At 43.4% G+C, this 12,904-nt stretch overlaps 1 protein-coding gene across 1 annotated transcript in view; it reads right to left on the bottom strand.

The window, feature by feature from the left end:
• The window catches only part of gabrb4 (gamma-aminobutyric acid type A receptor subunit beta4), a 57,556-nt gene extending 52,299 nt beyond the window's left edge, over positions 1 to 5,257 (bottom strand). Inside the window, exons 1-2 of the mRNA XM_062406106.1 lie at positions 5,049 to 5,257; positions 2,638 to 2,732 (exon numbers count right to left, since the gene is read on the bottom strand). Coding sequence (XP_062262090.1) covers positions 2,638 to 2,732; positions 5,049 to 5,128 — 175 coding nt within the window. The 5' untranslated portion in view covers positions 5,129 to 5,257. The remainder of the gene's footprint in view (positions 1 to 2,637; positions 2,733 to 5,048) is intronic.
• Between the last annotated feature and the right edge of the window lie 7,647 nt (positions 5,258 to 12,904).

The raw sequence follows: 12,904 nt of genomic DNA, 5'->3' as shown, positions 1-12,904 counted from the left end.
TGTATTGTAAACTAATTATTTGCATCAGACTTAAGCTCTGATCCCATTATGTGACCTTGAACTTTGACAGATTTGAAAGAGAATCGATAGCACAGGTCCTGTACCTGTTCCCAACCAGTTTAACCAAGTTTAATCTGAAATGGATTAAAACAACCCAAGTAATCGCCGTGACAGTCAGACAGACAGAACAGCAACATTCAATCGATCTCTACACACCGAGCCGCCACCTCGTCAGACATTCCTCTGCTTTTTCTCATTTCCTCCCACTGAATCTTGAAACGACTCTGGAATGGCAGCACTCCAAAACACAGAACGACGAGGTAACCTCAACCACAACCTATTTTTTTTACAATGGCAAAAGTCAAGCTAACATGTTTTGACACATCAGCCTCCATCAGAGCATCTTTTTTTGGCAGAGCATCCAACCAGTGGAGGGTTATATGAGGAGGCGCACCTGCTATATGTTTTTCAATGCTTGCTCTCATCCTCATCAAGAATATTGAAGAGTCAGGACTGACAGGCTGCTGCCTGCAGACGATTTACAAAGACACTGGTTTATAAGCAATGTTTACTTTAAATCTGTCGGTTTTAATAGTGATCAGATTATGTCTACACATTGTAAATGTATGTATTCTGCATTAAGAACTGAAACCGCACAATACATATTTAAACATATCGTGTTATTTAGCAGAGATAATGCGAAGTGCTAGTGAGAATAAAGACGGGTGAAGTTCTTGATGCAACAAGTAATAACAGAATGATTTTGTTTAACGTTGTCCAAGCTGTGGACACATAACCCGGCTGCACAGCATATTCAGATATTTTGGAAGTGAGTCATGCTGCATCATCCCTATTAACCATTCATTCCCGTTTATTGTCACAATAAGTTGAATTGTATTTGCTAGTCTTTACATTTAATCAAGACAAATGTTTCTCAAACCACATATTGAGCAATTTTTAGATTTTATGTAATCGTGGCAAAACAAAGGGAGACTCGTTAATTTGCCAGCATGGGGATTTTCCGCTTGTCGGTTTATTTGCAAATACTGTCAATTTTTGACCATGCAGTACAACAGCAGGAGCAAATTTAAATGGCAACACTTTATTCTGTTGTTTACTCTTGTGAAATTAACATCACCCTCCGTTGACGTGCCTCTGTAGCGAAAAGCCTCCTTTGTTCTTCTTTTCCAGGCAGCAACTATATATGTGACCATAAGGTCTTCTGAGTGCAAAGATTTTGAACGCACGTCCAAAACAGGAACAATAAAGCTGGGGCTGAAATTAATAGGTACAACCTTGTGTACAGCACTGGATTAGAGCCGTCGCTCTGGTTGTCAGTCACTGTTATGACGTTATCACTGAGTGGCCTTGCACAGGTCAAACCTCAGAGGCTGTAAATCAAGCCCATAAAATGGAATTATCCGATTTTTACTGATCCTATATGTTGTACAGTTATACAACATTTTTTTCCCAATGTTAGATTTAACATCAGTATCCCTGTAAGTACGTAAGTCGTAACCATTTTTATATTTCTATTCTGCTGAATATGTATTGTGATTAAATGAAACCTATTATTTTCAATAAAATCACTTGCATGATTCAAGATTAAAAAATGTCTTTATTTATGTCAAACTGGTTGATATTCAGCACGTCAGCTGAGCCGCTCACTGTAACAAGTAATATTAGCTCAGGCCTCCTTCAGAGGCCTCATATAAAGTGTACTATTCTCTGACTTGCAGAGCATCCAGAAGCCTGCCACGGGGCTTGTGAGCGTGCGGAGGATCAGAAAGCAAACTCTAAAACTAAGTTGCAAGGAGAGGTAACTATTTAAAAAAACGTAACTGATTGGAAACTGAACATCTCATGTTTGAGCCCAGATCTGATCAAGTATGTAAGAGGAGACGGAAAGGACGAACATCCACAGCATGAAAATTACAGCATGATGTCTTTGTTCACTAATATTATGCCCAGTACCTGGTTGTTGCGGGACGTAATGCTGGATGTGTACTCGTAATCCACAAATCAAAATGTCAGGAAAAGCAAAAGCTAAAGTTGCCGGTAAATTAATTTTTTTAGAGAAATTTGAAAAAGCCCTATCGAAACCAGTGCATATATATATAGCACATAATTGGTCCCTAGTGACTAGCGTCAGTAAAACAATCAACCCAGATGATATAAACTAATGACGTCTCCCCCACGCCTTCCTTTTTTTTTTTTTTCATTTTTGCAATTATCAAAATACCAGTAATCTAATGAGCGGATGTAAAAGATGCACAATTTCCAATAAAAGTTAATGGGGCAAAAATCCACTCCCTTTTCTGAAAATCAATACAATCAGAGCCTCCAATTTGAATGTTTGACTGCTCTTCTCTTCCTGATTCTCGAGGAGCAGCCATCTCCAACATGTGAAGAGACGCATGGTAAGGACCCGGTAACAATAACTTCAAACCTACTCCCAATATTTTTCCACCGGAAAACTCTTCGACAGATTCCAGGGGGAGTGACTCATAAATACTGTTTCGTTGTGAACAAACCTTGACTTGTAAACGCACTCGACAACAGCGCTCGAGACCCCCCCCCCCACACACACACACACACACACGCACACAAAATGACAGATGCGCTCACAACACATACCTCCGAAATCAGGCCTCAAACGGATGTCATATCCCTTCAGCAATTTGTCCACGGTGGCCTTGGCCAGAGACATTCCGGAGCCTGCAGGGGAGGAGCTGGGGGCGGAAAGCACAAGTGTAAAGAGCCATTTTAAACACATAGTCATTTTGTTTTCTCTCCTGCACACCTACTGTAATGATTAATGCCTGAAAGAACACTAGTATGGCACATTGCAGAGGAAGCCCTTAAGTCAACATGGTGAGGCTCTGACAAAGGGGAAGAGGACATGTGCCTCCACGCTTTCCAGTTCATGTAAAACAACCAATTTGACATATCTCACTCCAAGCCTTTGTCAGCTTCAGTTTCAATCTTGCACTCTATGTTTTTTTCCCCACCTGACAACGATAGCACATGTTTAGTTCGTATTGGACATCGTCTTAAAAACACACTGACTCTTGTGTTGCCATGAAAAAGGTTTAAAAATATACATTTTCCTCACGTGGCCCCACCTACGGTACATCCAGATAATCAATCGAGGGGGTTTAATGATAATACACCTGTCCAGCTTATTATAGATGTCGACCCCCTGACACGTGCATATATTTAAATAAGCTCAGGGTCACAGCGGAGGCCCTCGCCGGTCTGAGCGCGGAGACAGACTATCCCCAGGAGGAGCGCATAGCCCTCAATAGTCTGACTGGCGCCTATAACATCGGTGCCATGACCTGCGTCACCTGACCGGGTGCAGCTCCACAGCTGAGGTTCCTAGATACAGGGAGGGTGTGGGATGAGGGTAAGGGGGAAGAACAGGGTTAAAATTGCTCCCCTGATGGGAGCACTAGCCCTCGGCTCGGCCAGGGAAGCTCTGTTCAATTAGCTCGCAGGCCGTGCAGCTGTTCATCAAGCCGGCCAGCGCTATAGGACTTGTGGGCCTGACACCTGAGAGCGTCATTACGAGAGAACACCACTGACACCTGAAACGCACCCCGAGATTACACCCCCTCGTCTCTGATCTGTTATTGGGGAAGGGGGTATGGGAATGGGTTCGAAATGTCAAAAAAATAGAGTGCGACCCAGTCCTCGGCGAGCACTTGAGTCTCATCACTGATGCTGTAGGTTACTGCAGGCGGGGATGAGCAGGCCACTGGGGCATTCAGACGGTTATCAGTGGCTTCATCAGGCAAACAATAAAAGGGATTGATCAGGAGATTGGGGCTGTGATGATGATCACAAAGGCTCGTGCTGTAAATCACACTGTAAACATCACAGGGGCCTGTGCGGAGAGAGAGCTTACTTAGTGAAAAGGTTACATGTTGATACCCAGCCTGTCTGATGATGATGATGATGATGGTGGTGGTGATGATGATGTTGACGATGATGATGATGATGAGGATAAGATGATGGTGGCATGCTGGGAGGATTTTTTGATTTTGATCATTTTATTTGGTTAATCTATAGAACGGGCAGTCGAGATGATTACATCAGGGGCGGACTGGGGGAAAAAAGTGGCCCGGGAGTTTCTGTCAGACCGGCCCACTCAATACACGGCGCGCGGCCCACCTGGGCCTCATGGGTTGTGCGCATGCGTATAACTGGGTGCCGCGTTGCGTGTATGTATGCAAATCCAAATTCTCTACACTTCGGCTGTGTAAGAACCAATTTAGAGGTGTTTATTAATAAGGTGGAGATCTTTTCTTACTTTGGACTTCCGAAGTCTGTAAAACACATATTAAAAGACACTTAAAAAAAAATCGAAAAATAGTCACCATGAGTGTGAAGACCGATTGCGAGTAGCAGTATAAAACCAGTCAGTGCGAATAGATAGGTATAGCTCTTGGAGAAAATTACGCTTGTGCCGCTGTTTCAACCATTGTAGGGCTGATGCGATGATAGGCGTGGGCCGGTACATCATAGTGATGGGCCGTTGGATTTATATTTTCGGCCATCGGCCCACCGGGGATGTCCCCGGTATTCCCGATGGCCAGTCCGCCCCTGGATTACATAGAGATGATTATTACTGTGCAGTTTACACGTGATGGAACATATGTGGGTTGGCTCCAGCCCCGTGCAGACACACATCGCTGCTTCGTCAATCGATAATCGAATGATTGATTCAATCATCTCGTCATGCCGCCTGTCTGGGGGCTGTCATCTAAGCAGGATCTCACTGACCACTACACGCATGCATTTTGATATCGCGAGTGGGTTACGATTCACAATAGGGCTCAAAGCCGTGCACGCGCATGTTTTTACGCTCGCGCGCGCAACAGCTCGGTCTAATGGGGCATATATCGGCCGTGATGCCCCTAATAAGAAGGCCCGGGTACCCCGTTAATGCGATTTGCCCGATCTCAGCCTCTCATTGAGCGGTAATCACGTCTACTGGTGTGACAGGTTTTTCTCCATTTCTCCTCCCAGCGACGTTTTCTTACCTTTGAACAAAGCAAACGAAGGACAAAGCCGCCAGAGCAGAGAAAATTCCACATAATTGATCTTCTTGACGACCCAACATCTCCACTAATCCTTCAGATATAGTTTCTATAATCCAACCAGTCCCGTGGTTCCTCCCAAAGTAAAAACTGGCAATCAAAAAAAAAGGATAATTGCCTGTTTAAAATAATGTCCAACTACCCTACTTCTATACGCATGCGGTGTCTTCATTGAAATACGCTGCTGGATGTATCTGTTTTATTTTGTTATAAAAGAAAAAAGAAATATTCTGGTGAACTGTCCCCCGCTGTTTTTTCCCCAGCTATGGAAATCCGTGCAGGTCACAGAGCCCCTCGACCAACACCAGGAGATCAGACATCTTGCTCAGAGAGGGAAAAAAAGCAGCTCGCACAATAGTTTTAAAAAGTGATGACAAGTCTTCTCTCTCCTTTGAAAAAGAAAACACGAGCATGAATGAGTGAGTGAGCAGCAGCCTCCCGGTGGATCAGATCGGCGGGTGAAATTTGCCGGTCCAAATCTGCAGGAGAGGCATGGTTCCAGCGGTGCCGCGGCGCCAGTCTGTTCCACAACGTGATGCCGTTCACAGATACGTGTCTGAACTGGGAACGCTGGTCGGCTGAAGAAGAAGAAGAAGAAGAAGAAGGGGAGCGGTGGGTTTAAAAAGAAAAAAAGAAAAATGAAATCTTCCTTCCCTTCTGCCTTTGTTTTCCTCTTCTTCTCCCCCCACCTCCACCGATGCTGCTGCTTGCTTGCTTGCTGCCGCCGCTGCTGATGATGATGATGTAGATCAGCGCAAAGTCACTGAGGGGAAAATGCACATTGAAAAAAGCACTGGGTAATATCTGATGCAGACGTCAGCGCAGGCTATATCACTCCTCTGGTGGAGAGAGAGGAACAAAAACGAGATGCCAAAGAAATATGGATGGCCCCCTCTGATACGCAGGACGCATGTATCACAGGTTTCATATCAGAGATGCTAAGCCCGTCTGGAGGGGTCCACGCGCCTGCATGCGCTGTCCGGCATCTAAAGGGCGTTTAATGCTCTCCGCTCCTCCGCTGCTCCGAACATTGTCCAAAGAGACATGATCGGGGGAATCTCTCTCTCTCTCTCTCTCTCTCTCTCTCTCTATTTCTCTCCTCCTACTCCTGTTTTTCCCCCCCTTTCTGATTGTTAGTGGGAATTAAAATAGGCGGATGTTCAGTTTTGGGGGAGACGGGGTAGTGGTGGTGGTGGGGGTGGGGGGGTGGGGGGGGGGACACCTAAGGTGAATTCCTTAGCGACAGCTTGTCCATGCGCTCACTTGTGTGTCTACTCTCCATGAACACACACATTAGCATGCTGCTAGTGTGTGTGTCGGTGCGTTTTCATCCACTTTGGCACATCTTTTTTACGCACGCATTTTACGCACAATATTTTATCCGTCTCTAATGTCAAAAGATAAAGTGTAAACACATATTTGATTGCTTTTCCTTGTAAACCATGAGCATCCTTACTGGAATATTGCAAAACACCTGCACGTCACACAATTCAAGAATCACACGAGCCCTGTGTTTTATACCGAGGAGGAGGTTTTCTTCAGGGATCTCTGTGCTGTCCAGTTGCTAGGCAACCCCAGCCAGCACTGATGCAGTTGTGGTGATTCGAAGGCTATGCGCAAAGGCTCATTTAAAGGAGTAGACCCGATGCTGTCACCGCCGTGGTGTCCGTAGGACAAAAGCAGACATGCAGCACGTCCAAGGCACCACACAACCGTTTCTGCTATGATGGCTTTACAATAATACGTGTTCAAAAAAAATAAAAAAATGTGGCCTGTCAGGGGGCATCGCGCTCTCTACTTTCTGCTTCATCATCATTGTCCTCCTCCTCCTCATCCTCCTTATCATCATCATCACCATCATTGTCAGGGCCACAAGCGCTGTGACACACCACCGAGTCAATCAGTCCATAGCCTCACTTTATGTTGAGCCCAACAGACATTTGTTGCTATAGGATATTCTCTTCTGCCCTCCGTATAAACCCAGATATAAAAGGTCTGTGTGTTCCTCCCATAGAGTCTAATGGCACACCACCTAACAAAACAAGGAAATGGCAAAACAGCAAAGACACATCTCTGATTTTTTTTTTTTTCACCTTAATGTCAATATCACACAAGAAGGGGATTAATCATATAATTGTGTCACGGCTTGGGGCGAAATATTAACAGTGCTTTTTTTTGTGAGCAATAATTGCGGTCACATGCTGTCCGTCAAAGGGCAACACCAGGTCTAGACGTGACCTGGCACCCAAGGGTGAGCACTTAACATCACATGACCTGTAACAGTCAGACAGGCCCGCAGACTTTATAGTTGCTGCATCACAGGAGAGAACAGTTATACGACCCCTTTGTTTGAATGGCTGATGATTTTAAATTTGTGAAAAAGTTTGAGGACCTCAATCATCAATTTGAGTGTGAGAGTTTATTTCTCACCTTGGAAATGCTAGTTTGAGAGAAGAAGTGAAAAAAAAGAAAGTAAAGAAAGTTCACTTGGATTCCACAGTTCAAAGTGAACACAAGGACATTTTCCTCTGCCACGAAAGAACTTTCTTGGTCTTCAACTTTTGATGATATAATATTAAAAATGTTTTTTTGTAATCCTTTTCTACCATACAAATTATTCCATTTCTTAGTACTAATGATCATTCAGGTGTATTTTTCCAGATACATGGGACAACATTATTGCATTACAAAGCATTATATCAGTTTTTACAAACAGCTGAGGAGTGTTCTTTTCACTTAAGACAAAAGTTGTCTTCGCTGTGAAATGTAACAGACCCACTTTATAATTAAATTATCATGAAACATAACCCCACTTCACTATATTTTCATTATTACTCAACCGGGTCCACTGAAAAAGGTAAAGGGAAAGTATTAACATAACAATTTGTTATGGTTACCATGATTTTGGCATAGACTTGACAGCCTACAGGTGTGTGACCTTGCTGACATCTGAATGGTTTTCATGACGCAGAATTTCCCAGACGGTGGATTAACACTGGGGGGGACATCTGTTAATTCAGTGATTTAAATGCAAATCATCCATCGGGGGTGATCTGAGAATAAAATGTTTCGATGTCACTAAATCCTACACACTGGTGTTTTAACGTGTTCTTATTTTCTAATCAGTCTCTCCCGCTGTTGGTGACGAGGCAAAAGTAAGTGTGTGCAGGCTAGAAAAAAAAAAACAGACCAGTCCATGAATGTATTCTTTGAAAGCAGTTCATCTCCCATAGGTAATGTTGGTGAGAGTCACAATGTTTCTGTATGTATTATGGAGTTGCAACCTGTTTGATGGCATGCTACGATGATCCTAAGCACGCTCAGTCTCCAGTTTCCTCTATATGGCTGGATGCACTCGCAATACCGTTCCCATTCACAGGATTCCCTGATTACTGCAATTAAATCTAATTGGCATCTATGACAAGGAGATCCAAGCCCCAGAGATGTACATGTACCATGCTCCTTTTTTTTTTTTTTTCTTGCTCCATTCATATGTTGCATAACACATGTGAGTTACTGGGTCACCCTTGCTCCTCTGATATAAATAGTATCACATGGTTAATGCATTGGTGCCTTCCAGTCACTCTCTTGCTGTTCATATCTGTCAAATACCCCTCGGCTCGAGGTAACAGATGACACGTTTAACAGATTTAAATGAGACTTTTCAACCTTTTTTATCCTTTTTTCACAGAACTTCACTATCAATCTCTAACTTAAGTGAATTTACAGTATGTGTTTTTTTTTGTTTTTTAAAAAGGGGGATGTTGACTTAATCAACGTTCACTTAACATTAATGTGCTGTGGGATTTCATGAGCTCCCTCTGAGTAGAGAACACTATCAAGGCCTCTCATGAAGACGTGCAGGTTCATTTACAGCAGCGTGGTCTGAAACGATGAGGTGCGGTGACAGTTTAGGTTCACGTTTGGTCAGTCCCACTGGGAGAGGTTGCTCTTCTTTACTAGTTCAGTTGAATCCCATTGGTTACACCACTGTCTCACAGTTTGTGGAGACACAGATCAGGAGAACTCCCTGGAGAAGCCGTGATGGAAATGTTGTCTCGTACTGTATTTCTTTTTTTACTTATACAGACTCAGACTAGGTGGGAGGCGTGGGTGACCTCAACAATACAATGTAAACCATTCAGGGCCTCTGGCACACTGCTTCTAAGGCAAGACTGCCCCACTCCTTCAGATGCAGGATTCAACTAGTAGGTAAACGTCTTCTCTTGGAAATAGATGAAGATAACTGGATGAAATAATAATGAATAATTAAAAAAATATCACAGAAGAAATCAAAACATAGGCAGTGAGGCGCACAATCTGCCATCCGACCCATGGATTCATTCAGACTGACTGGTAAAAGCTTTAAAAACTCAGGAGTCATGTCACATTATTAAAGTTCAAACACAATTTAACTTAAAATTAACAATTTACTCAAAACAGGGGTTAAAGCTAGAAAAGATTTCTAGCACATGCACTGCGCCATTTTAAGACTGTTTAGTCTCCTTCTCTTGCCTCTTTCTTCTTGATACGGCTCACAATGATGAGAGGAAAAAAGGAAAAAGGTTAACTTCCTTCAAATGCCTTAAAGCAAGAGTAATACATGTTTTGAGTAGAAAGTGTCAGGAGAAGAAAGTACAGATAACAAATAAATACTCAAGTACAGATACCTCAACAGTAACACATTATTTGTACTTCGTTACTGGCCACCGCTGGCATTGACCAGATTGACAGCAGGTGTATATATGTATGGAGCATGTATGTACTGTGGGACTTAGTGGCATGGTAACCCGCTGTTCAGCGTGGTATCTTACAATGTGATCACACCGGCAGGTCAAAGCAGCGCCGCCTGAGAGCTCACTTCCCCACTGTGCGACAGTGCAGCCGACGAGCTTTGAGAAAATGAAGGTTCAACTTCAATGCACATTACGCCACTCGCTCACCGCAGTGATGAGATTGGAGGCTTTGAAAACACACGGATCTGAAGCACCACCTCGACGCAGGCGCCCAGGCAATTGTTGCTACGCTACCGCAGCAAGCCCAATCAAAGTGCGACGTGTTGCTCGTCGAGGTTTGTTCCACTTGTGAGGAGCGCTGTTTCTACTCAAAGCCACAGATGGCACACAGGACATGAGGAGAGTGCAGGCGAATGCCGCCACTTTGCTCCACCTCAGGTTTCTGAAGGGGGAAATAACAATGTAAACAAGCCAGAGCGATACAGCACATGAATTATATCCACTATTGATCACAATACTGTATGCGATCAAGTGTATATGCCACAGGAGGGCAGATGGAAATCCCTTTTTCGATTTGTGACATCAGACCGGACATGCATTCATGATTATTCAACATTGTCATACAAATGAAAGACATTCGACTTCAACATTTACCACTGCAAGTTCATGCTTGGTTGTTCTCATGTCGGATCGTTCACAGTGACGAATCAAATGTTCAGGTATAATGGAAAATTAATGAACACGTGCTGACTGGCCATGAACAAGAAAAACCATGGCCCTTGGTGGAAATCAGGGGAAGTATATATATTTTCAAAGATCAATAATGTCAACACGAGGTGCTTATCCACAGGGGATCAGAATAATCAGCCTGAGCACTGAGATATGTCACTTTACCCGTGGTGAAATTATTCGTATTTATTTTTGTGCAATTATCTTTTGTCAGTGTGTATAAAAAAATGGACACATTTTTGTTTAACATTTTCTAAGTAGAGATTTTGATTATCAGCTGTAATGTAATTACCAACCCGAGGTAGAGTTGCAACAAGCTGCGAGAGTGTGGAACAATGTTCTAAAACCCTGAATGTTATCAGCTATGGCTTAAGAGAAACATGTTTTATTCACGGTGTCAAGGAGAAATACTGTACTACCCACAATCCCCAGGTCTAATAATAATGTCTTGGATTGGTTTTGGACCTCCAGCATGGTGACTTTTTTTTTCTCAATTTTGTTGGATTGTTTTGCTCTGAATCAACTGTTTTATAGTCCCATTCATCTCGTGACTGGGCGTCCTGGTTCCAAGTTTTTAACTCTTATCATAAGGATTTTCTTAATTTGGAAATTTACTCCTGGAACCAGACCCCATCTTAAAGTGGATGGTCACTGTAAGGTCCTATACAGAGTCTATATACAGCTAGGAACTTAACACAGAGTCTGCCTGTTAAACCCTCAAGGTGCTTAGAAAACTAGCTTTGACATCCCGCAGGCAAACGCACAACCAACTGACCTGAAACACTCGTCCTCCCCACCAGAGAAATGCTCGCAAACATGGCACATGGTTTGCCGCCTCAGGAATTAACATGGATGAAGCGCAACACTTAATGCTAAATAGGTTCGCTACTGATGAAGGACAAACACAAATTAGAATCTGTAATACCGGCCCTTACTTCAACCGTGTCCCTCTGCAGCTCTCAGTGTGTTTCATGCATGGGACATTTGGCGTGGTGCATATTTAACCAGCCCCCCCCCCCTCCCTTTGGCCTTTTATTGATACAATCCATGTGAATTATTAGGCATTTGTAAAGGTCTTGCATGAGGTTAATCTTACCAATGGTTTATCAACATCAAAACAACACATCTGTGTGCGTGTGTCGTCCAGCAAAGTCTTCACTTAGGAGCAGCATTACCTCTTCCTCCCTCTTGGGAGTGAGTGCATGTAAGTGTGTAAGTGCATCCTGTCTGCACGTGTGTCATATATTCCTCTTTGCTTTTGGCATGTTTTATATTTCATTTATGCTTGATTTGAGTGCGCCCTTTCTTTATCATATCACGACTTGAGGCTGTGAGGCGGAGGCGCCATTTGGTCATTCTGTAGTTCCTCTGGCGATGGGGTGACTCGTGTGATGCCCTTATTTGCATTCAGTGTCCTCAATTCAGTATTTCTTCCATTCAAATGTCAGAGCCCGATGCAACAGCCCGGATTGCCTTGATAGAACAGACAATGGATGTCAACACCACAACACAAACACAGATCCCCCCCAGTATGCCTCAGAAAACGTGTATTGTTTCATAAATAGTAGCGTCTTCTCAAAAATAGCACCGTAGCATCCCTTCCTCTTTCCCTATCTGTATTCTACGTGGGATTTCTACACGGAACTCCTACGAGAAAGGGTTAATGAATTCCTCACACAGATAGATATTGCCATGGAAACAGCTGCGTGACTGCTTGCAGCTTGTATACACACAGGGAAAAAAAAACAATGGTGCCAAAGGTATTTTAAAATTCAGTGAGCAGAGGCTTTCCAGTCCACACAGCTGCATTTAAGATTTTTTCTCTCCTTTTTTTTTTTTAACAAGCACACAGCCACAAAGAGTGAGGAGCGGCCACCTTGCTCCTTCACCTCATGTCCTCCTCCTCGCCTCTCTCTCTCTCTCTCCCTCTCTCTCTCTCTCCGTCTCTCAAATTGAAATTGGCATTGGAGATGCATTTGAAATCACCACGGAGTTGTTGCATTCAAAAAAATATAAGGTCTCGATGTGTTGGATGGGAAGTAATATTCTGCTCTGTCATTTCCTTTGGAATAAGAAAATACCCCCACACACAGACAGGAGTATACACACACGAAAATACACACACGCTCGAACACAATTTCCAGCAGAGAATAATTAATTCACAATATGATATAGACCTGAGGCAATGTGCCTTACGGTTGAGCTGAAAAAGAGGGAATAGATTAAGGGACACACACACACACACACACACACACACACCCACACACACACACACACACACACACAACATGCAATAATCATTTGTTGCTTTGTTTCAAAACAGGTGATGCAGCA

The sequence above is a fragment of the Platichthys flesus genome, chromosome 15 (genome assembly GCF_949316205.1).
Source record: "Platichthys flesus chromosome 15, fPlaFle2.1, whole genome shotgun sequence".
Lineage (NCBI taxonomy): Eukaryota > Metazoa > Chordata > Actinopteri > Pleuronectiformes > Pleuronectidae > Platichthys > Platichthys flesus.
Note: the sequence above shows the minus strand (reverse complement) of the source record. Positions and strands in the feature narration are given on the sequence as shown.